Raw genomic sequence first — 26278 nt, 5'->3', positions numbered from 1 at the left:
TCCAAAATTAAAGAATACTTGTTCATTGTTGTGGCTTAAGCAAAGAGGGAGGTGTTTATAGAGACAGAGTGATGACTAAAATGGGCTCCTGCCCCCAAGCTGTGTTTTTGTCTGGAGGGGTGGGTAGTGGTGGAGTCTAATTTTGTAAATCAAATAGATTAAAGAGACCTAAAAATAGCTGTTTTATAATTTTGATAGATGCTAAAAAACAAGTCTCCTTTCATTTTATAAAAGTCAGTTTGATAGCACTTTCTTAGAGTATTTCTGTGTTAAGGGACTATAGAACTGGATAGACATCGGACTTTTAGTATTTGAATTTTATTTAAAAAAAACTTACGGTTATATCTTTTAATTTCAACCAACATTGTATTGGCCTGGCAAGGCACTGAGAGGGCAGGAGGAAGGACCCATATTTGCGGATATTGCGTATGTCCACACCCAGCACAATCCGAGCCCTTTAGACTTCCAAGGCTGAACTTTATGTACACATAAGGGTAAATTATGTTTATTTTCAGGGTTTTCTCTACATCGAAAGCTTATCAATTAAAAGAACATATGGACACAGAGTGGCCTCAGACAAAACTGAAGTAAGTCAGAGTTTGTATTTGATATTTCCTACCTTCTGGAGAGTAAGACTGTCCAGCTTAGGTTGCCTTGAACTCCGCTTCCCCTCCCCAAACCCACTTCCCTTAGCTCAGGCAAGAAGATACTAGATGGGAAATAGGTTTTCCCTGACTGTTATGCCACTTGATTTCACCTCAGTGTATCTTGGATGTTTCCCCAAATCATCACATAGAAAATTGACTCATTCTTTTCAACAGCTGTATAGGACTTCATGTACTCATACTATTGTTTATTTAATTAGAGCTACATGGATAAACACTTTGAATTAATACTTTTTGCTCTTATGAAAAACATTGCAGTGGACATCCTTATACAAAAATTTTGCATGTTTATTTGGATATGGATATCTAAGTCATTCATGTAAAATTTCCAATTTTCTGGTAAAAGTGATGTTTAGATTTGCACTTGTTCCATTTTGTAGTTGCTTATTGGTTCTCTTTTCCTTGTGAACATGCTCTTTGCTCCTTTTATCTGTTAGATTGCCATTTTCATACTGATTTTTCAGAACTATCTGTAAAGTAAGGAAATTAACCCTGATACGTGTTGAAGGTGTTTTTTTTTTTAAGTTCTTTGTCTTCACAGTGTATTTTTGGCTTATAGTAATGAATATCACTTTAACTGTCAAAATTACTGATCCTTTATAGTTTCTTGGAATTACGTTCTTCTACATTCATCCCAGTGACCTGGTTGTGGTTATATATTGTGACTTTTTAATTTTTTCTATATTTTAAAAGTTTTCATATATATGTACATAGTCATTATTAAGAAATGTTTAAAAATTAACAAAATGAATGTCTGTCCTCCAAATTATATTCTCCTCTCCAGAACTGATCACTCATTAAATTTAATGTATTTTCTTCCAGTCCTTTATGTATGCATCGTACTTTAAAGAAATAGACAGCTATTTTACCATTTCTAAATAGTCCATGGTTTAAAATGGCACCTTTCAAGAAACAGAGCTGAAGATTTTGGCTCATTTTTACTAAGAAAGCTCAGACAGTAAACTAGGAAACTTTTCTCAGTGACAAAATCAGATCAGATCAGTCGCTCAGTTGTGTCCGACTCCTTTCGACCCCATGAATCGCAGCATGCCAGGCCTCCCTGTCCATCACCAACTCCCGGAGTTCACTCAGACTCACGTCCATCAAGTCAGTGATGCCATGCAGCCATCTCATCCTCTGTCGTCCCCTTCTCCTCCTGCCCCCAATCCCTCCCAGCATCAGAGTCTTTTCCAATGAGTCAACTCTTTGCATGAGGTGGCCAAAGTACTGGAGTTTCAGCTTTAGCATCATTCCCTCCAAAGAAATCCCAGGGCTGATCTCCTTCAGAATGGACTGGTTGGATCTCCTTGCAGTCCAAGGGACTCTCAAGAGTCTTCTCCAGCACCACAGTTCAAAAGCATCAATTCTTCGGCACTCAGCCTTCTTCACAGTCCAACTCTCACATCCATACATGACCACAGGAAAGACCATAGCCTTGACTAGACAGACCTTTGTTGGCAAAGTAATGTCTCTGCTTTTGAATATGCTATCTAGGTTAGTCATAACTTTCCTTCCAGGGAGTAAGCGTCTTTTAATTTCATGGCTGCAGTCACCATGTTCAGTATGGTGAATCAAACTTTTGGATATATAATCTCTCATAGAAAACTATATTTTGGATTACTACCACTGTGGCATATGATAACACAGTTGTTGTTCAGTTGCTCAGTCACATCCAACTTTTTGCAACCCCATAGACTGCAGCATGCCGGATTTCCCTGTCTTTCACCATCTCCTGAAGCTTGCTCAAACTCATGTCTATTGAGTCAGTTATGCCATCCAGCCATCTCGTCCTCTGTCATCCCCTTCTCCTGCCTTCAGTCTTTCCCAGCATCAGGGTCTTTTCTAATGAGTCATCTTTTCGCATCAGGTGGTCAAACTGTTGAAGCTTCAACTGCAGCATCAGTCCTTCCAATGAATATTCAGGATTGATTTCCTTTAGGATTGACTGGTTTGATCTCCTTGCAGTCCAAGGGACTCTCAAGAGTCTTTTCCAACAACACAGTAGTCCTTTGAAGTTTGTTTTTTAGAATGAAAAGTGAAAGCATTAGTTGCTCAATCATGTCTGACTCTTTGCAACCCCATGGACTGTAGCCTGTCATGGGATCTCCCAGGCAAGAATGCTGCAGTAGGTTACCATTTCCTCTTCCAGGGGATCTACCCGACCCAGGGATCGGATCAAACCTGCATCTTCTGCATTGCGGATGGATTCTTTATGGGCTAATGCTATGCTAAGTCACTTCAGTCGTGTCCGACTCTGTGCGACCCCATAGACGGCAGCCCACCAGGCTCCCCCGTCCCTGGGATTCTCCAGGCAAGAACACTAGAGTGGGTTGCCATTTCCTTCTCCAATGCATGAAAGTGAAAAGTGAAAGTCAGGTTGCTGAGTCGTGTCTGAGTTTTAGCGACCCCATGGACGGCAGCCTACCAGGCTCCTCCATCCATGGGATTTTCCAGGCAAGAGTACTGGAGTGGGGTAGCATTGACTTCTCTGCTTTATGGGCTAAAGTGTCTTTAATTTGCTTGTCCATAAATAACAAGTAATTCTTGGTTAAAGAATTCAAATAACAAAGGACCATATAGTGTATGATTTCATTTACATGAATTGTTCATAATAGGCAAATTCATGGGGACAGAAAGCCAGTTAGTGATTACCTAGTACTGGGAGGAAGAGAGGAAAGTGAAGAGTGACTGCTAATGGGTAAAGGTTTCATTTTGGAGTTATGAAATGTTTTAAAACTGTGGCAATGATTGCACCGTTCTGAGAATATACTAAATATTGAATAGTACATTTTCAGCACTTGAACTGTATAGTATTGTGATTTATCTCAGTGAAGTTGTTATAAAAAATAAATTCAAGTAATACATATGTGTCTAGATAGAGTATTTCTAAGAATAACTTTTATAAATATTCTAAAAATAAATAAAGTACCACCGTTATTACATTCAAAATTCTGGTAAAATCATAGGTCAGTTTGCCAACGTTCTGTTCTGATCCATTGCTCTGGTTACTATTTGTGTGTGTGGCCTCACTTTAAAAAGTTAAATTGCTCCTGCATCTAGAATTTGTTTTGTTTTAGGAATGAGGATAAGGAGTCAGCTTTCCCCAACACTGTTTACGGAATAGCTTATCTTTCCCCCAGTGATTTGATGTACTGCTCTTTAGTTCTTCCAGGTCTTAGTTGAACATTTCTTAAATCTTCATAGACTGTGCCCCCATTCATTTTCCAAGATCCTGGATTGTGTTCATCATCATTATCCTGAATTCTTTTTCTGGAAGGTTGCCTGTCTCCACTTAATGTAGTTGTTTTTCTGGGGTTTTATCATGTTCCTTCATCTGGGACGTAATCCTCTGCCTTTTCTGCCTGTCTGACTTTCTGAGATTGGAGGGTTGGTTCTGCAGGCTGCAGGTTGTAGTAGTTCTTGCTTCTTCTGTCTGCTTTCTGGTGGATGAGTCTATCTAAAAGCTCGTACAAGCTTCCCTGATGGGAGGGACTGGTGGTGGGTAGGGGTGGCAAGTTTAATAAAACTTGAATCTGTTTGTCTGCTGATGGGTGGAGCTGTGTTCCCTCCCTGATCATTGTTTGGCCTGAGGTGACCCAGCACTGGAGCTTACAGCTGTATGGTGGGACTCTTGCTGCTGCTGCTGCTGCTAAGTCGCTTCAGTCGTGTCCGACTCTGTGCGACCCCATAGATGGCAGCCCACGAGGCTCCCCCGTCCCTGGGATTCTCCAGGCAAGAACACTGGAGTGGGTTGCCATTGCCTTTTCCAACGCAGGAAAGTGAAAAGTGAAAGTGAAGTTGCTGAGTCTTGCCTGACTCTTAGCGACCCCATGGACTGCGTCCCACCAGGCCCCTCCATCCATGGGATTTTCCAGGCAAGAGTACTGGAGTGGGGTGCCATTGCCTTCTCCGGGTGGAGCTGTTGGTGGCCCCTAAAAGGGCTTCCACCCAGATGTGCTTCCCCAAACTGCTGCTGTCAGTGCCCTTGTTGCTGGCAGTCAGCCACAGCCGCCCCTTGCCTCTGCAGACCTGCCAGCACTAGCAGATAGGCTTGCTTCAGCCTCCGTGGTCACTGCTGCTTTCCTCTGGGTCCTGCTATGCACAAGACTTTATGTGTCCTCCATGAAGGAGTCTCTGCTTTCCCCCATCCTGTGTAAGTTCTATAATCAAATCCAGCAGACCTTCAAAGTCAGATTCTCTGGGGATTCCTAGTCCTGTTGCCAGACCCCCCCAGGATGCGAACCCTGATGTGGGGCTCAGAACCTTCATTACAGTGGGAGAACATCAGTGGCGTAATTGTTCTCCAGTTTGCACCTCACCTACCTGGCAGTTTTAGGATTTGATTTTATCACAATTGTGCCCCTCCTGCCATCTCATTATGGCTTCTCCTGTGTCTTTGGATGTCAGGTATCTTTTTTTTGGTGGGTTCCAGTGTCTTCCTGTCGATGGTTGTGATTTCAGTGCTCTCAGGAGAAGAGGGACGTCCTTCTACCCTGCCATCTTGGACAGATCTCCTCACTTGTTACTCTTGTTTTTCAACATCTTCCAGCCGTTTCCTGGCTATTGTCTTGTTAATTCATGCCCCTCTTCCCCCCTCCCCCTGACATGGATATCATTTTAGATAACTCATTTTTTCTTTTCTTTCAGAGGACTTTCCTGGTAGGATGAAGACTGCAAAGTAGACATAGCTTTACTGTTGTTGTTCAGTTGCTAAGTCATTTCCAAATCTTTGACCCCGTGGGCTGTAGCCTGCTAGGCTTCTCTGTCCATGAGATTACACTGGCAGGAATACTGGATTGGGTTGCCATTTTCTTCTCCATTTGACACAGCTTAGGCTGCTTTAGTAAAACAGCACAAACTGAATGGCTTAAACAACATTGATTTCTCACAGTTCTGGATTTTGGGAGGCCTGTGACTCAGGTGCCTGGTGTGGAATCTCTTCCTCCTTGTGTAGATGGATGCCTTCTTGCTGTATCTTCACATGTCAAAGAAAGGGATATCATGTCTCGTCTTTAAGGGCACTGATCCGTTTTATACGAGCTCTACTCTGATAACCTTACCTCCCAAAGGTAGTGGTGGTGGTTTAGTCACTCAGTCATGTTCAACTCTATGTGACCCCATGGACTGCAGCATGCCAGGCTTCCCTGCCCTTCACTATCTCCTGGAGTTCGCTCAAACTAATGTCCATGGAGTTGAGGTGCCATCCAACCATCCTACCTCCAGATACCATCACCTTGGGGATTAAAGCTTCAACGTAAGAGTCTGGGGGGAGCACAGCGGTTGGCACAAACATTCAGTCCATAGCAGTGCTGAGGCTAACAAAGTTAAAGGATTAGGTGATTAAGCAGAATAGGGCTCTAGCAACAGCATCTTCACAGGTGGGACCAGTAGAGAGAGTATATGAAGACTTTTGTATTTATAGAAAATCAGTCTGATGGTAAAGTGGTAGCCAGTCATTTGTATAGATTCATAATTCAAGAATAGTAATTCATAGATATGTCAATAAACTTGAACTATAAAGAGAACTATTATGAATCTATACATAACATGAATTCTTCATAGCTCAAGAGAAAGAGTAACTCTGAATAGCAGTCTTATAATATTTTTTCCTTCCTCCTAGATTTAAACAGTCAAGTTAAATCAAGCTGGGTAATCATGGCAGAAGGTGGATTCGATCCCTGTGAATGTGTTTGCTCTCATGAACATGCGATGAGAAGGCTGATCAATCTGGTGAGATGAACAGGACAGTCCTCTTCAGAACTGAACTGTACCCCCTCTGTCTTGTTTTTGGGAGAATGTTGGTTTTGGAAAATTTTCATCCGATGGACACTAAAAATTACTTCATAATGAAAATTCCACAGTGGTTTAAGTCATAATGGTTACAGTGCTTGCCAGCATTTCTTTTTTGTTTTTCCAAGCATTTCTTTTACTAGAGATAAAAACAGATTGCTGTCTTCATTTATAGTAGATTTATGTTGGTGGAATTCACCATCGTGAGTGGTAAACACATTTATGTAGACTTTTCTGTATTAATGCATATAGTTTTTGGTTATACAGAGCTCGTTTACCTGATAAACTGTTATGAAGTCACACATCCTCTTATGATATAGTTCAAATCCTACTCTAAAGAATGGCATGACAATAAAGATTTCTATATAGATCATTTCCAAATCCAAAGCAATTATTTGATAGAGGCAGATTTCTGAACAGGTTTTTGATAGGTTCTATTGGAGTATAGTGAGATTTCAATTGTAGGTTTAAGACTTGCCTAGTCTATAACCTTAAACACAAGGCTGTTTATGTATTATATAATTTATATATATATATATATATATATATATATATATAATATACATTGTTTAAGGAAAGACTTCACTATTATTAACAATAGAATAAAATTGACCCTTGAACAACAAACGCTTGAATGGGTTTGAACACTGAGGGTCCATTTATGTGCAGATTTTTTTCAGTAAAATACTACATACAGTACTGCGTGACCCGCAGTTGGTTGAATCTGAGGATACAGGACTGCTTGTTGGGAGCAATTGCAGTACAGAGGGCCGACTATAAGTTAGATGTGGATTTTCAGCTGTATGGAGGGTTGGCGTCTCTAACCTCCTCATTCAGAGATCAGCTGTATGTTATTATTATGTTATTAATTATAACATTTTGTTCGTTTAAGTCTTGTACAAGGGTGTATTATTATAGGCCAGTTAATACAGGCTGGTTCAAACATTTGCTGAAATACTTGAATTGTTGGTAGTTAATTAGCAAGTTTCCTGCCTACTCAGTGTGTATGTAATCAGTGCATTGATTATGAATGATACTCCTTGAGAGTTAGCCTATACTAGGGCTTATGATCCTTAAAAATGCTTTAAGAGGGTAGAGATGAACTAGGAACTTAAAAATTAAATCAGACTTTTTTGAGTATAGAAATGTGGCAGTGTCATCTCTCTGATAACTTGACATAAAAATTGATTAATCTGAATAGTCCCTTCAGTCATGTCCGACACTTTGCGACCCTGTGGACCATGGCCCACCAGGCTCCTCTTCTGTCCATGGGATTCTCCAGACAAGAATACTGGAGTGGGTTGCTGAGCTCTCCTCCAGGAGATCTTCCTGACCCTGGGATTGAACCAGAGTCTCTTCTGTCTCCTGCACTGATAGGCGTGTTCTTTACTGCTAGAGCCACATGGGACGCACCAGTCTGAGGAGAGAAGATAAAAAGTACTGTCTGGGAATGCCCTGGCAGTCCAGTGGTTAGGACTCCACGCTTCCACTGCAGCAAGCTGGGGTTCATTCTCTGGTCTGGTAACTAGAATCCCACAAGGTGTGCGGTCCAGCAAAATAAATTAGTAAATAAATTTCTCCTGTTTATTTATAAAGTTTAAGCTGATAGTTTTAATGTCTTAATTCAATCAAATATAAGGCATAAAAATGAGCATATTATTTCATGTTTGATGGCACATTATTTATAGCAATCTTGGTTTGAAATAGTAATTTTGTGATAAACTAGATTTCAGATTTTACAAATTTTTAAAAGTCCACATCTCTTAGTGTGTGCTAGATATTTTCACATCACTATAAATTACTGATGAATGTTCCGCTTGTGTATAACATGCTGATAGTTTGATAGATATTGAATTGTGGTTTTTAATTTTTATTTCATTTGTATTCTTTGATTTAAATTCAGAATCAAGCAGCATTTTGGGGTCATAACTACTCTTTGTTGGTATTTAGTTCAGTTCAGTCACTCAGTCGTTTGGTATTTAAGTGCTTTCTAAACATTTTTTCTAAAGAAGTGTCTTTAGAAATATGGTCTCTAAATTCATAAATTCAAATATTTCTGAATAATACTACTTATAGTAATCAAAAGTTAAAAGCAACCTAAATGTCAATTAGTAGAGCAGTGATTATATCATGGAAATTATATGATAAAATCTTGTTTGCAATAGTTGTATTTGAACAATATTTAAAAACACAAGGGAAATAATGTGTGTTATATGAAATGAAAAAAAAATACACAAATGACATTTAGTATGATCTTGCTTTTGTGTGCACACATACCTCATATGTATGTGTGCATAGGAAGAAAGACTAGGAAGAGAATACATCAAAATGTTAAAATTGGCAATCTCTGGAATATAGGGTGAGACTTCTCTTTTATAGTTTCCTGTATTTTCTGTGATAATAAATCTTATAATCAGAAAAAGGGTATCTAATGAAAGCTATCAACATTTTCGTTTAAATGTTATCAGTATTCCTTTTGTAATACATTAGGTGTCTTTTCTACCTCTCATGCATGTGTTATCTTCTACTTATACTGCACAGGATCCTTTTTTCACAGTACCTATTGTCTTATTGGGAGAAGGCAATGGCACCCCACTCCAGTACTCTTGCCTGGAAAATCCCATGGACGGAGGAGCCTGGTAGGCTGCAGTCCATGGGGTCGCTAAGAGTCGGACACGACTGAGCGACTTCACTTTCACTTTTCACTTTCATGCATTGGAGGAGGAAATGGCAACCCACTCCAGTGTTCTTGCCTGGAGAATCCCAGGGACGGTGGGGCCTGGTGGGTTGCCGTCTATGGGGTCGCACAGAGTTGGACACGACTGAAGCGACTTAGCAGCAGCAGCAGCATTGTCTTATTACCTTGTAGAACTCTTAAGTCTACAGCATATATATTAAAAGCAGCTTATCTGCTTTTAATATAATTTTTCTATATTAGTTCTAGCTACCAGAATGTAGATGTCTGCATGCTCAGGAAACTCACGGGTGTAATAATACTGTGTTATAGTGTGATGACAGGGCAGAGATTCTTATTTTTTAAAAAACTGGACATTTAATTCATCTTTGTAATAAAGTAACATCTCATTAATTTCAAGTCCTAATTTGGAACTTTTGTTATTTTCAACTTCATGTATAATAAAATTGGATTTTCTTATAGGTTAAAGTTATTACCAATTCCTGAGAATTTAAAATACTAATAGCAAGTAAAAACTTGAAACTTGAGGATTTTAATGATTGGTTATGGTTAGCTCATTAGCTGTATGTTGCTAATGAGTTGCAGTTTTGTTTGGCCTATTCTGTGGAAATAGGTGGGCTTTGCCAAGGAATATATTCAGTTTAGGAGCAGTTAAGATTTTGCCATTAGTTCCTTTCCATTTTAATAAAGTTCTGTTCATTCACAATTTAGAACTAATTTATTTTCCTGATTTAGTAATTATATCAGTTGTAAGTTCTTCATTGTAAGTAAGAGAAGTTCTAACTGATTTAAGCAGGAAAAGGACATATTAAAAAAGTATCATGTGGCTCATACTGAAGAGACTGGCAGGGAAAAATGAATAGGAGCAAAGGGAATGTAAATACCAAAAGGAGCCCATGCTTTTAAAACTGGCCCAGCCAAAAAGCTGCTGCTCCTGAATTTCAGATTTTGGTATATTTCACTGTTGATACACTATCTCCATTTGGACAAATAGTAAACATTTTATACTTGATGAGTGCTTAACTAGACTTTTCTTAGCCCCAACCTTATACTTCTGTCTTCTCTCTCTCTCTCTCTCTTTTTTGACCACACCATGCAACAGTTTAGTGCCCTGACCAGGGATTGAACCTGGGCCACAGCAGTGAAAGCACTGAGTCCTAACCATAGGACTGCCAGGCAATTCCCTGTCTTCTCCATTCACTCCATTATTCTGGCTGCTCAGGCAACAGTGTTTGCATCATTTTTTACTCTGTTCTTTTCAACCCAGTGGCTAATGCAGAAACCAGGGGTCAGTTTTAAAAAGTCCCTTTGCGTTAGTATACTATACCTGTGGCGGATTCATGTTGATATATGGCAAAACCAATACAATATTGTAAAGTTAAAAAAAAAATCTAATGTAGTGGGCACACAGAGAATGTTTCAATTATCTAATCTAAATCACCTTTCAGAAATAAATAAGACTGAAAATGAAAAAAAAAAAAGAAGAAAAAAAAGTCCCTTTGGATCAACCTTAATAGTATATATCCAGAATCCATCCCTTTCTCACACTTCCAGTGCAACACCCTAGTCTAATCTACACTGTCATTTTTGCCAGGATTATTGAAATTAGCCTTCTTGCCAGTCTCCTTGCTTCTCTCCTCTTGTCATCTCCATTCTCTTCAACTGTAGTCTCACTACAGCAGCTTAAATGATTTATTTCTGATAAGTCAGCTAATATACCTCTTTTACTCACAGTTATGCAGTAGCTCCCCCTTCAGACATTTGTAGTAGAAAAAAACCTAGGGACTTCCCTGGCGGACCAGTGGTTAAAACTCTGCACCCGCCACTGCAGGTGGCACACGTTTCGTTTGTTTGGGGGACTAAGATCCTGCATGTCATGCTGCACAACCAAAAAAAAAAAAAATAAACCCACAAAATTTATGTGGCCCATTACCCCACTGGTTCGTCTTTGCTAACTTAGTTCTACCAGTTGCCATTCCTGAAAAATACAGGTCACATCCAAAGGATCAAGAGTCTAAATGACTTTAGACTTTTCAACAGCAAAACTGGAAGGCAACAACACAATGACTTTAAATTCTGAAGGGAAATTATTACCAATCCATCATTCTATATCCAACCAAACTGTCAATCAAATAGGGTCTTCAAAAATGTTGCCTCATGTACTGTTTCTTTCACTGCTGGGCTCAGGTTTGATCCCTGGTTGGGGAATTAGGATCACACAAGTCACATGGCATGGCCAAGAAAAAAAGACATGGAGGTAAATGCTAAAATAATCAGCTAAAAGTTGAAAGTGGTATGCCTCTGTGGAGGGGGAAATAGGAAGCGCTGAGGAAATGCTCTTTTGGAGAATAAACTGATAGAACAGTTGAAGTTGTTTACATGCATAACTAATAAAAATTAAAGAGCAAAATCCTTACAAGTTCGTGAATACAAAAAGAAGGTGCGACTTGTGGATAACTAATTATGTTGTGTGTCTTTCCCCCTCTATGGAATATAAAGTGCTACCAGGCAGAAACCAGGATTACTGCTTTTTAAAGGAAAGTGGAAGATATTCATGGGAGGGCTGCTAGTTGGGTATTAAGGACCAAGACAGAAGCCAAGGTAACCCCAAGCTCTATAGTGGATGTGAAATAGGAGGGAAAAAAAGGATGCCTGGTCCAAGAATGGATGCACTAGTAAGCCTTAAAATGAAGTCTTCCCTACTTGGAACCTTAAGAGGTTCTCTAGGCGGCCTGCATGGGTCCCTGGAGTAGGAAATGGCAACCCACTCCAGTGTTCTTGCCTGGAGAATCCCATGGACAGAGGAGCCTGGTGGGGTACAGTACATGCAGGCTGCCTGCATGCTTCCTTGATAAGGGATGCTATTTGTATACCCTAACTGCTCACCCAGCGTAGTCCTTCATTAATAAATATGAACAGAAAAACAAGCAAAGAGTTGAAGCAAACACAAGTACTACAATGTGGTCTCAGGTACAGCTACATTAGAAGACAAGAGGAAATAGATCCTTCTAATATGAAAAGTCATAATGGGGAGTTCTTTGGTGGCCCAGTGGGTTAAGCATCCACCTGCCAGTGCTGGGGACATGGGTTTGATCCTTGGCAGGGCAACTAAGTTCCTGTGTGCCGCAACTACTGATGCCCAGGTGCTCTAGAGCCTGTGCTGCTCAACAAGAGAAGCCACCACCACGAGAGGCCCAAGCACTGCACCTGGAGGGTAGTGCAGCAGTGAAGACCCAGTGCAGCCAAAAAAACAGAAGTCATGATGAACGTATAGCTGTAAATACTGACCCAAACACGTAGGTTGTGCTGGTCTTAAGTACCACTGGCAACATGATTTTTCTAAGTGGTAAAGTTACAACGTCACCAAATTCTTGGTGGAGTTAAAAACAAAATTAATATCTTCCCTTGATTTAAATGTGAAAGTCCAGTTAAATTCCTCGATAATTCTATTCAAGTAAAACCACCCAAAAAATAACTTTGTGTTACTCTTTGAAGTGGGCTTAGATTTTAGGCCCAGATTTTTCACTTACATGAATATGTGGCAGGACCTTTGAAAGCTAGGAGGGGTGCCAGCCAGTCACAACAACCAAAGAGCTGCTTTGCAGATGTCCAGATGCCCTAGTACTGGCACACTTGAGAACTTTTGAATAGGGGGAGAAACAGGGTTCATAAAAGGAAATCCAAATAAGCTGAAGGCAGACATGAAGAAGAGAAGCATGGTTAATAGAAAGCATAAAGTAAAATGTTATATGTGAGTGGATTATAGTCCCTTTTTAAAAGAGACAGATTGGAGTTTTTAAATGCTATTTACAGGGGAGATAGACACTGAAAACAAAATATCGTAGGTAAGTGATAAACAAGTGGAGAGGCAGGAAGCTGTCCCAAAAGGATGTGGTATTAATCTCAGACAAAATAGACTCCAAAGCCAAAACAGTTGAACACAAGAATAATACTGTCAAAAGATAGAATCCATCGTGTTTGGAACAAGCTATTTATGTCCCAAACAACAGAGAATGCAAAAACTATTAGAAATGAAAGAAGGAACATATTTTGGAAGTGTCTGAGAAATGTTAGTGAAAGCCATAGAGATGCCTTTGCAGGTTCAGGTTAGAGTGTGTGTAGGTCAGGCTTCCCTGGTGGTCTTGTGGTTAGAAATCCATCTGCTAGTGCACGGGACTCAGGTTTGATCTCTGGTCAGGGAGGATCCCACACGGCACAGAGCAACTAGGCTCTTGTGCCACAACGACTGAAGCCCAGGCACTAGAGCCTGAGCTCTGCAGCGAGAAGTCCATGCACCATAACAAGGGTCGCCCCCGACTTGCCGCAACTAGAGAAAGCTGCACACAGCAACTAACACCCAGCCCAGCCTAAAATAAATAAATAAATCTTAATCAGCTGGTAAAGAATCCGTCTGCAACGCGGGAGACCTGGGTTCGATCTCTGAGCCGGGAAAATTCCCCTGGAGGAGAGCATGGCAACCCACTCTAGTATTCATACCTGGAGAATCCCCATGGACAGAGGAGCCTGGTGGGCTACAGTCCACGGGGTTGCAAAGAGTTGGACACCACTGAGCGACTAAGCACAGCACCCAAAAAGAAGACAAAAAATGTGTAGGTCAAGGTCACATTTGTAAATGTGTGGAAGAGGATCTAAGGAATATATCTCAGATTTATAACAATGGTTATATTGGAGAGAGTTTGACAGGAGTGTAGGCACTATTTTTAAAGCCATAGAAAGTCTCTGATGCTGATCCTCCTTTTTTAAAAAAATAGTTTTATGTATTTATTTTTGGTTGAACTGAGTCTTCATTGCTGCGATGGTTTTTCTCTAGTGGTGAGCGGGGGCTACTTTTCATTGTGGTTTGCAGGCTTCTCACTGCAGTAGCTTGTCTTGTTGCAGAGAGGCAAGTAGGCTCCGTAGTTGCGGCTCCCAGACTGTAGAGCACAGCAGTTGTGGCACATGCACTTACTTGCACTGTCTCCTGTGGGGTCTTCCCGGATCAGGGATCGGACCGTGTCTCCTGCCTTGGCAGGTAGATTCTTTAACCACTGAGCCACCAGGGAAGCCCGTGGAGTCTCCTTTTACCGATGCGGACACTGAGGTACAGAGAGGTTTAGTCACTTTTCCTAAGGGTTAAAGCTGACCAGCGAGTCGCAGAGGCACACTTGGGCTTGACATTTAGCTCTAACCCTGTGCTGTTTCTTCAGTATGGTGATCTGCTCTGCTCCCTGTTGGTTTCCGTCACGTACCTTGAAAAGTACTGTATTTGTGATCAAGGGTGGGTGGGTAGAAGGATAGGAAAAAAGTGGAGACTCTTCACTGTACTTTTTTATCTTTTAAAACTGTGTGAGTACATTACTTATTCAAGTAATTAACTTAGAAATAAAACTTTGTTAGCATTTCAAAGGCATTATAAGCAGTACAGTTATATACCAAAATTAATTAGACTTTTCCCACTGAATAGCAAAGTGTTTGAATGCACTGTTACAAAGAAAATATATACTGCAATATTTACTAGCCTTTTAATAACTTTAATAAGACTGTCTTATCTTACCTTTGTTGATTTCTAAATTGGTAGAATTTTTCTCATGTCAAAAATATATATAAAATTAGGAAAACCTTGTATGTCTCCGAAGGCTAAATGGACATTAACAGCAATTCACACTCTGTACCACTGCCTCATCATTGCTGTGTAAGGTCTGATTATTTTAACTGCTAAGCTGTACCAGTACAAAGAATATAAATCTGGTTTTCATACATTTTATTGTACATTTCCAATAAGACTTTTAAAGCAAATGACTATTTCTGACTACATTCTCATAGGAGTGTTTTAAATGATACATTACAAATGGTGGTTCAGTTCAAGGCTGGTAAAACTGCAGTACAGAGAATGCCCATTTTGGGGTGCTCATGACAAAGCTTTACTTACTCTGCTGGCATGTTGCCTTAGGTTACACAAGCGTCAGACTGTTCTTAATGCGGTTGTGTTTTGCCAGGCACGTGTTTTGCCCGGTTTTCTTTGCCAGGTTCTGTTAATGTTCAGAAACATGAAAAAATGGAGGCATTATCTGACGTTACTGATCTCTTTCTATCCTAGCCTAATACTCTAATTAGAACTCTAATGCTTTACTCATTAGATACTGGCTGATAAGACTTAAAGGGATGGATAGGAATATGCAGTAAATCCCTTTCAGTTAAAATCAGGTATCTTTATCATGTTACATATAATTCTATTTCATTACTTGATTTAATAGTGGTAATACATCTGTTGATAAATACTGGTTTTTACTGATGTAGTAGTAGAATGCTATTAGATAGATAGAAAGATGTCAACACAAAATCACAGTCTAATTATAAATCATTCTTTTAAGTTATATAATTTTTGTGTCTTGGAGGGTATTTTTAAAAAGAGGTGTTTCCTTATAACTAATATATCTAGTTTGTTTTGGTTTTTAAAAAATCACTTATATTTCCTTACAACCATAAAGATGGCCTGGAGAGAGGCTTTTTCAGTTCCCACTGAAGCCACTTGCAGAATTATTCTGTTTTTATCCTCTTCTGCTCTCTTGTCACCTCCTTCTATTCTCCTTGACTGGCTTCACTTGGCATACAGTTTCATCTATTAATGATAGGAGTTCCGGAAGGAGAGAACAGATGGATTTAAAAATGTGAATTTAGATTATGTTTTGTGTTTTTCCTCTTCCGTTGTAACCTAAGATTTGAAATGTAGATAATTCCTTTTTTGTTTGTTGAGCTCTGTAGTTCAGCCCTTATCTAAACAGTATACCTGAAACTTCAGCATCTTTAATTTACTTAAACTTGTTTCTGTATTAAAGTACTATAAACATGTGCTCTGAGAGATCATTGGTCCGATTCCGCTTAAAAGCCTGAAGGCCTTGTAAATTGTGACTAATGTCCACTGTACTTAAATAAATCACATTAAGTAAGACCTGTTATTGGCCTGGAAGATGTATGCCTTAAAAGTTTAAGAAACTTCTCTACCCAGGAAATGTTATCTACTCCTAGTATCTTTTCCTCTTAATATATTTTTTGTTAAATGTTTAATTATTGAAATAAAAAATAGAGTAATATTCTTTCAAAAAAGCAATCAATGTGTTAAAAGTAAGACCAACCTCCTTACTCACTTCTCTGTATCTGGCATAATGCTACTTCCCTAGATGAACTTGGTATGCATTTTCCCAGATCTTTCTAACAAACATTTAGATACTATGATATATATTTTTTATCCCCAATTTAATAATATTGAGCATTTTCCATGTTGCTTTAAAGCCTTTTTAATAATATGGTTGACTTTTGGTTTTTACTTTAATCAGTAAAGGAGATGTTCTGTATTTCCTTCTTTCAAATCTTAATATTTTTTATCAATATCATCTAGCCACTGGAAAACTAAATAGTCCTGTAATTTATGGTACAATTGATTTTACCAATTAGAAAGTGTTGACCTTGAAAAGAAAAAAGTCAGTTATTTTACCAGAAAAAATGGATTTATTTGGGAATAGCAGAGAATTGCAATTCAGGACAAGCAAGCCACAGTGAAAGCCGTAGGCAAGTCCAAGGAACATTACTTTATAGAGAAAAAGGAGAAAGTTGGGAGGGGTCATTCTGAACAAAAGCCCATTGGAGAAAAGTGAGAGTTCAGGGTGATTATGATTTCTCATTGGCTGAATTTCTGGGGTAGTCAATTTCTTATAGGAGATGCAACGTCCATCTTGTACCATTGGGGCCTATAATTAATGACTCTTCTACTGAGGTCTGTAACAATCGATAAATCTTAAAATTGGCATCAAATTGTACTGTGTAAGAGCTCTCCCTTCTGGCCTCCTGGTTTTCCTTTGTTTTCACAGAAGGGGGGTTATGTTTTATTTAAAAGATAACAATAACTAGTGCATGTCTTCATGGCCCAAAATTCAAGGAGTACCAAGTGTATAAAGGGGAAAATAAGAATCTCCCTATGTTTGCCAGCTCTCATTGCCGCTTTACTAATTATAAGCTATTCATAGTTTCTTTTATATTTCCATTGTTAGGACTGTATAACAAATTACCCTAAAACTTAGTGGCATAACAAAACCTTTTAATTAAGTGGACAAACTCTGTCTGGAGTTCATACAGAGCACAGTGGAGATGGCTAGTGTGCTGCGTAATGTCTGGGTTCTTAGCTGGAAGACTGAGAGGCTGGGAGCACGAAGAGCATGGAAGGCTTGCTCACTTGTTGTCTGGCAGTTGATGCTGGCTGGTGGCTGAAACCCTGCTTAGCGCTGTCAGCCAGAACACCTACATGCGGCCCTTCATGTGGCTTCTTGCCTTCCTCACAGCACAGTGGCATGGTTCCAAGGGCAGGCATCCATCCCAGGGGAGGATGAGGAAGGGAAAGAAGCGTGCAGTGGCTAGATACTTCTTGCAACCTAGCCTAAGGTGTCACATACAACACTTCTGCCATACTTTTGGTTGAAGCAGTCCTGAGCCTGCTCAGCTTCAAGAAGAGGGGCAATAGACTTCACCTCTTTTTAAAATTGAAGTATAATTTATAACTAACATTAGTTTCAGGTTTATGACTTACATGTATTGGGAAAGTACCATCACAGTAAGTCTAGTTAATAACACTTGTCACCATACACAGTTACAGTATGTGTATGTATGTTTTGTATGTACATAATTTTTCTAGTGATGAGAACTGTTAAGATCTATTCTCTTAGCAACTTTCAAGTATGCATATGGTATTATTAACTATAATCACTATGTTGTAAATTATATCCCTATAACTTAATTATTTTATAACAGGAAGTGTACATTTTGCCCTCCTTCACCCATTTCACTCACCTCCGACCCCCAAACTCCCCCACCTCTGGCAACCACCAATCTGTTCTCTGTATCTTTGAGCTCTATTTTTTGTTGTTTTAGTTCCGCATATACTATTTGTCTTTCTCTTACTTATTTCACTTAGCATAGTTCCCTCATGGTCCATTCGTGTTGCCACGAAAGGCAAGATTTTGTTCTTTTTTAAGGCTGAATAATGATTCCATTATATGTGTGTGTGTGTGTACACATCCTGGAGGAGGACATGACAACCTACTCCAGTATTCTTGCCTGGAGAATCCCGTGGACAGAGGAGCCTGGTGGGCTACAGTCCATAGGGTCTCAAAAGAGTCGGATGTGACTTAGCTACTAAACAACTTTCGCATATTTGTATTTATTTTTGCCCTTGTTGCCTTTGCTTTTAGAGTCATCCAAAAACTCATCACCAAGACTAATGTCAGGGAGCTTACCACCTATGTTTGCTTCTACGATTTTTGTGGCTTCAGGTCTTTAATTTATTTTGAGTTAATTTTAAACCATTTTTGAGTTAAGAGAACTAAATGTGATCAGATATAATTAGATTCTAGCTATCTCTCAGTTGAGACATTGGGCTTCCTTTCCTCAGTGGCGTGATTATGCAGGAATTCTTGAATGTAACTTTGTATTATGTCATTTCTTTAAAGTTTTCCTTCTGTAATTTGGCAATGTATATCAAAACTTAAAATGTATATACCTTCATTATAGCAACTCTTCTCTATATTCTAAAGAGATTAACCAGTATGTAAGAATGTTTTTATAGAAACATTCACAACATTGTTTTTCATATACAAATTTGGAAATTATGTATTTAAATGGAATGTGGTACAGTATTAAAAATTAGGTAGAGCTGGGTTTTGACAGTCTAAGGTTATTTCAAGCCACTCTTATTACTGAGAACTATATGAGGTCTGGTTAGGGAACACTGACCAACTGTTTAACCATTGATTTGAAAGTACATTTTTGCTGTTGGTTTTGGCATTTCACTTAAAAAAAAAAAGTGATAACTATGAGCAAGCTTACTCACATAAACAGACAGCCCTTTACTGCATAATGCTATAATCTTAAAGCATACTATGGGCCATGACCTGAGTTTTTTATATACATTTTGTATTTGATTTTGTATATATCTTTTAATCCTCACCATGATATTAACATTGATAACAGACTGTATTTATTTCTTTTGTAGCTTGACATTCTGCTTTAGAAAGTAACAGACACAGAATTTGAACCCAGATACCTCTGACTTTGAAGCTTCTTTTTTGAACCACTGTTCTGTATCACACTGTTTATCAGTCTGCAGGTAGATCCTGTGCCTGGGAAAGAAGAGTACCTCCAATACACATGAGATTCTTGAGTAGACACAGAAAATGGCAAATAAGTTCTTGTTTAGGTTCTGTGTTAGTTGCCCCGGGCTGCTCTAGCACAAAACCACAGACTGGGGGCCTCAAACAGTAGTTACGTCTCGTGGTTCTGGAGGCTCTGGGAGGTCCAAGATCAGGGTGCTGCCTGATTTGGTATCTGGTGATTTGACTCTTTTCTTGGTTTTCAGATAGCCGCCTTGCTGTATCCTCATGTGGCCCAGAGAGACTGAGGGCTCTGCTCTCACTCTCTCATAAGGACACTAATTCCATCAGGGTGGCTCCACTCTCATGACTTCATCTAAACCTCATCACCTCCCAAAGACCCCCACCCCCAAACTCCATCATCACACTGGGCATTTGGGCTTCAGTATATGAATTTGGAGGGATGGAGGGAATACGAACATCCATAGCAGATACCTTTTCATAATTCCAAAGAGAGATTTTCTGTTTTTCTTGTAATTTTTTTAAAGAATTTCTCCAAGCTAAGATTCCTCATCAGTTCAGTTCAGTTGCTCAGTCGTGTCCGACTCTTTGCGACCCCATGAATTGCAGCATGCCAGGCTTCCCTGTCCATCACCAACTCCTGGAGTTCACCCAGACTCTTGTCGATCGAGTCATAGAAGTTTCATTTATCTGCTTTTTTGCCATTAGAGTCTTCTCTTTGATCTATGTTTTTTTCCATCAGCCTCTGACAGCCAAAGTTCTATATTAGGCTTCCTAGATATCCTAAGAGACTATTTTAGGTTCTACATTTTCCCTAACATGAAATCTCAGTGCCAAGACTCTTACATTCTTTTAATCTCTGTTTTCTCCTTTTTTCCCCAATGAAGAAAAACATTTATTCTAACCATGCTATTTTGTCTCATCTTTTTTGAAGCTAATTCATTTAAGGAACTTTACATGACCATCCTGGTTAGGTGAGGAAATCTAAATTTACTTTTAGTTCTTCCCTGCGATCCTGGGATCAGTGTTAGTTAGCAAAAGGGTTTACCTGGGGAGCAACCATTGACTAAATAGTCTGCATGTGGTTCCCCCCACTCCACTGCAATACAGAAAATATTTGAAGTTACTGCTATGCCTGTTTCCCTTATATTATTATCCTTTTTTAAAAAAAATAAAAGTATAGTTAATTTACAATGTTCTGTTACTTTCTGTCATATACCAGTGATTCAGTATTATATATATATATATGTACACATTGTATTTTATATTCCTTTCCATTATGGTTTATCACAGAATTTTGAATTTAGCTCCTTGTGCTATATAGTAGGACCTTGTTGTTTATTGATTTTCTTTTAATTATTTTGTTTTCACAAATGACTTCCTTTTGGAGTGGCCAAAATCAGCATCAGTAGTCCCACCGTGTTCTTCAGATAAGTCAAGAGAATACTGAGATGCACTGTAAATTAGACCTCCGTTTAAAGACTTTTATCAAAGCAGTGAGATTCTCTTGTTTTACCAAATGTGTTTTTCTAATTCTTTAAAGACTGTATACTTTACCCATCACAAGTGTTTGAATCTGACATACTGAATATATATCCCAACACACTGGTTTGGACAGAACATGTAAGTCCAGGACTAGAAATGTGGTTATGATACTTTGGCACCTCATTATGCAGAGCCTGCAGCATCGTCTGCCTGTGAACATGTAGAGCGTAGGTAGCCAGTAACGTGTGGAAGACCAGCCAGGAGAGCAGGATCCAGCTCCAGCTCTCAGTGGAATGTCCCAAAGACTCGCTGCAGCTTGGACTGGAGACATGGTGCTTCAGTCAGCCGGATTCTCAGTGAATAATTTCTTTTCATTCTTGGTCTTGTGTGTGTGTGTGTGTGTGTGTGTGTGTGTGTGCAGGCACTTTTTAACATTTTTATTAAAGCTGAAAGGGCTTCTTTCTGCAAGGCATGAGTTGTAATTTGACTTCCCACTTTCTGGCTTCCCTTACCTAGAAAAAAATCAGTTCTAAATCGACATAGCTACCACATAAAACTGACATAATTTCTATATTTGTCAATTGTATGTGAGTGAATTAATTTTCTAGAAATTTGTATAGCAGCACAAATTATACATTACTGTTTTTATCATAGTCCCAAAAGGAAGCTTATTCCATGTAGTGATACCGAAAGGAAGAGATCTCTTTTAGTGCTGAAGGAAAACATTGGCTATGTTAATCTTAGAGGCCGTTAGATAATTAGATACGGTCATTTTCACCTTACTCTGAATTTGCTTCTGTTCAATTGTATATCAGTTGTATATCAATTCACTGGAATATTTTGTAACCATTCAAAATTGTGGCTGGTTACACAATGTTTCAGTCTAATGATATGTTAATAAAAATTATGATACAACATTTTGTACATTGTAAAGTAAAATAGAATTGGGCTTAAAAATCTCTACTTCAGAGTTAGTACTGGATATATTAGCTAACCTCCTCCAAATTCAAATTTCTTCATCTATAAAGAAGGAATAATAGCCCCTGCCTCCTCTAGTGAGTGTGAGGATTATCTAAATTCTTAGTATAGTCCCTACCACATGAAAGTTCCTAGTAAATATTTGTTATTATACTGGTTGTAGTTATGTGTGATTTAGTTGCTCAATCGTGTCCAACTCTTTCATCCCCTTGGACTGTAGCCTGCCAAGCTCCTCTCTCCCTGGGATTCTCCAGGCAAGAATGCTGGAGTGGATTGCCATTCCCTTCTCCAGGGGATCTTTCCCACCCAAGGATTGAACCTGGGTCTCCTGCACTGCAGGCAGATTCTTTACCGATTAAGCCACGAGGAACCTTGGTGATTGATTGTGATTATGTGAAACTTGCATATTTTAAGACTAGAAAACATAATGATAATTGTACTAGGCAGAGAATTAATCCACATTAATTCCTAAGTATTCTGTAATGTTTCTTGTATTATACTGTAATACAAATAATTATTTAAATTATAATTTAAAGTAATATTTATAAATTCATATCATTAAAATGTATTTGTATTTAAATGTACTTCTAATATGATAATAATAAGGTACTCCTATTCCACATTGATTAAACATATCAGTATCTGTTATTTATCTTAGAATTAGAGGCAGTCAGACTAATGTCATTAACAGCAACGTGTGCTGACTTGTGCATGTACAAAGAGCGTGAGGTTGACTAAATCCAGCAGCTGAATAGTATTGCTTGTATGCCCCAGACACAGTGGCCTCGTGGTTCCTCAACACCAACTCCCAGATACCTTTTCATCCAGGGGCCTTTCCTAGTTGTTATTCTGTCTGGAACTCCTGAATTCTCATGTCCTTGTTCTTTACTGTTACTGTCATAGGGATAGTCCCATAAGTGTTCCTGCCTCTGTGTGCCTGATTTAAAGTGGCTGCTGGATTGCCCTTGTATGCCATATTTTCATTCTCTCTGGGACTCTTTGACATTTTTATATTTCTTAGTTGTCTGATTTTCCCCACAAGACTGTGTGACCTTTAAGAGTAGAAATTTTGTCCTTTTCACATCATATCATCAGTACCTGGAACTGTACTTGGCACATAGTAAGCATTTAGTAAACATTTTGAATGAATAAGTGAATATAAATGATTGTTGCATTATAACTAGACATAATTAATGAGAATCTCACATTTTAAAATGAGCATTTGTATATAGATACACAAAAATGTTTCTTTTTTCTTTTCTTTCATCGGTGGTTCCTAATGGCTTTACCTGATGTCATTATAAGTAGTGTTGAATGATTTAAGGGCTAGATAGTAAATATTTTAGGCTTGGAGTCTCTATGGCAGCTACTAAACTCATCTGTTTTAGTGAAAGCAGCCACAGATAATATGTAAACAGAGGGATGTGGCTATGGTTCAGTAAACCATTTTTGAAAATAGGCCTCCAGCCTGCAGGTTGTAGATTGGTGACCTTGCTATAGACTACAAAACCACTGCAAGGGTGTGGGGTGAAACTCTGACCTGCATCATCGCTGGAACATCAAAAAAGAACACACTGAGCATCTTCTCTGGCAGACCCACGTTGAAGCAGGAGGATGGGACTGATGCAGGCATGAAGAAGAAGCCTAGAGCTGGTGATGCAGCCCTCCATTGAAGTAAATCTGTGAGGAAATGGATCTGAGGGCTTTTCACATGGAAATCATGTTATTTGTAGATGTCATTGAGCTCCAGTTAGCCAGCAAGTCAGACCTCAGGACAAGGGCAGCAGTTCTAGTAGAGCTATAGCCAGAAGCCAGAGCCGGCATTTGAGTTACATAATGTACAAAGAAGTGATCATTCATTGGTCATTTCAATCAGAGCTGTAGGTTTGGGGATATGCTGTGTGGTTGCTAAATATTAAACCCACAAAAGTTCTTTTTACTCCTTATTTGATGTCTTAAGTGATTAGATAGTGTTTGTCCTACCCAGTGACACTTTTTACCTAATAAACCTTTATATTTTACATAATCTACTTAGAGGTGGAGGAGGAGTAATAGGAAAAGATACATATGCTTATAAAAATGTAAGGACATCTCTAGCGAGATTCACAAAAATCCCTGAGTTTTGTGGAGGCTTACTTTGCCAACAAAGGTCCATCTAGTCAAGGCTATGGTTTTTCCAGTGGTCATGTATGGATGTGAGAGTTGGACTGTGAAGAAAGCTGAGCGCCGAAGAATTGATGCTTTTGAACTGTGGTGTTGGAGAAGACTCTTGAGAGTCCCTTGGACTGCAAGGAGATCCAACCAGTCCATTCTGAAGGAGATCAGTTCTGGGTGTTCTTTGAAAGGACTGTAGCATCAGTCCTTTCAAAGAACGGACTGAAACTCCAGTACTTTGGCCACCTCATGCGAAGAGCTGACTCATTGGAAAAGACTCTGATGTTGGGAGGGATTGGGGGCAGGAGGAGAAGGGGATGACAGAGGATGAGATGGCTGGATGGCATCACCGACTTGATGGACATGAGTTTGAGTGAACTCCGGGAGTTGATGATGGACAGGGAGGCCTGGCGTGCTGTGATTCATGGAATCGCATAGAGTCGGACACGACTGAGTGACTGAACTGAACTGAAGGTTAGGAGAGAGTGAGAGATTTACCATGCATGGAGTATCTTTTTGTACTTTTGAATTCCGTATTGTATATACATATTACTTATTGGGAAAAAATTAGTAAAACTTAAACAGAATATACACAAAGTAGGAGATTCATTAGGTCTGATTTGTGACCCAAGGGGCTAGAAGTCTTTTTTTTCAATTTCTTTAGAATGTATAATTTGTTTACAGTATTAACTATAGTCACCATGCTGTATGTTACATACCCATAACTTACTGATGTTTCTTTTAACTAGACATTTGCACCTTTTGACCTCCTTCACCCATTTTCCCTTCTTCCCCTTCTTCCCCTGCCTCGGGCTGTCACCAGTCTCTTCTCTATATTCATGAGATTTTTGTTTTTAGATTCCACATATGAGTGAAATCATACAGTATTTATCTTTTTCTGACTTACTTCACTTAGCATAATGCCCTTGGGGTCCATCCATATTGTTGCAGGTGGCAAGATTTCATTCTTTTTTTATGGCTGAATAATACTCCTGTATTACTTGTGTGTGTGTGTTTTCTTTATCCATTCATCCATCAGTTGACACTTAGAGGTTATTTCTATATCCTGGATATTGCAAATAATGCTACATAAAAACATGCAGTTGCATGTATCTTTTTGAGTTAGTGTTTTTGTTTTCATAAGGTAAATACCCAGAAGTGGAACTGCTTGCTTTATATAGTAGTTCTGTTTTTAACTTTTCGAGGAACTTCCGTACTGTTTTCCATAGTGGTTGCTACCAATTTTTATTTCCACCGATGGTGTACAAGGGTTTCCTTTTCTCCACATCCTCACCAGCTCTCATTATTTACTGTCTTTTTGATAATAGCTGTAGAATGTATAAAAGGGTTTTTGAATTGATTCTTTGCATATTTAGGAAGGTTTAAAGTATCCAGAATATTTTTTTTACAATAATTAAGATCTGTTTTCCCATTCTAATTCAAATAAAACTATTTTTAATGGTATACAGAAAAACAAGTCTGATCATCTTAGCAATTTATAAGATGATTTATTCTGTTGTTTTAGATGAGGTCATAATTTGTCTAGCATGGTAATAATAATAGCTAACATTTCTTCTTTCTTGGGTTGTCACTCCATTTCATATGGGCTGTGTATTTAATTCTTACCTGTATTCAGATATAGGCAGTATCCTCATTTTACCACATGAGGAAACTAAAGCTTAAAGGTGTTAAAAAATTTGCCAAAGGTCTTGAAACTCTAGAAAGTTGCAGAGCCTGACTTTAAATCAAGATCTGTCTTTCTTCAGAGTCCAGCTAAACACGACTGCCATGGAGTGGCTTCCCTCAATAATTGCAAGTGACGTTAACCTGCTTTAATGGAGAGAGGGTGTGATTATAAAGTAATGAGGCTGAATTGAAAAGTTGCATGCTCATTCTGTTTATCATCTCTTTTAAGATATATGAGATTATCATTTTTAAACATCCTAAAAGGCCTCAGCATGGGGGGAACATTCGTAAAAGGATGATGTCTGTTTACTGATAGATGGGTCTTTTCTTTCCAGTTATCTTTTAAAATTCATAATCATATGGTTCCAAAATGAAATTATGTTAAGATAGACAATGAAAACTTCAAATCCCATCTCATCAGAACCTGCTCTACTCCTCCAACCCACTGCCCAATCCCTGTGGTATCATTTTTATTAGTTTCTTATTTATCCAACTACTATTTATGCAGATGTAAGCTAAAAGGAAAAAAAAATTCCTTTCTTTCAAAAGGCCTTTTCTATAAAGAGAACCTATTTTTCTCTCTCTTTGCTTCTAATTTTAAGTGAGAAAAAAATCTTGTTAACAAAGTTTACTCTTTCTTCAGTAGCTGTCCTCTATGGTTAAGTGCT

At 38.8% G+C, this 26278-nt stretch overlaps 1 protein-coding gene across 12 annotated transcripts in view; it reads left to right on the top strand.

The window, feature by feature from the left end:
• SMIM14 (small integral membrane protein 14) overlaps positions 1 to 26278 on the top strand; it is a 144576-nt gene that overhangs the window by 105592 nt on the left and 12706 nt on the right. For 7 of the 12 annotated variants that reach the window (XM_024993410.2, XM_059887651.1, XM_059887653.1 and 4 more), the window contains 1 exon segment: positions 6286 to 6395. In XM_024993410.2, the coding sequence (XP_024849178.1) occupies positions 6286 to 6395 (110 nt within the window). 12 annotated transcript variants of the gene reach the window in all.

The sequence above is a fragment of the Bos taurus genome, chromosome 6, assembly GCF_002263795.3.
Source record: "Bos taurus isolate L1 Dominette 01449 registration number 42190680 breed Hereford chromosome 6, ARS-UCD2.0, whole genome shotgun sequence".
Lineage (NCBI taxonomy): Eukaryota > Metazoa > Chordata > Mammalia > Artiodactyla > Bovidae > Bos > Bos taurus.
The sequence above is the reverse complement of the archived record's forward strand: the minus strand, read 5'-3'. Positions and strand labels throughout refer to the sequence as shown.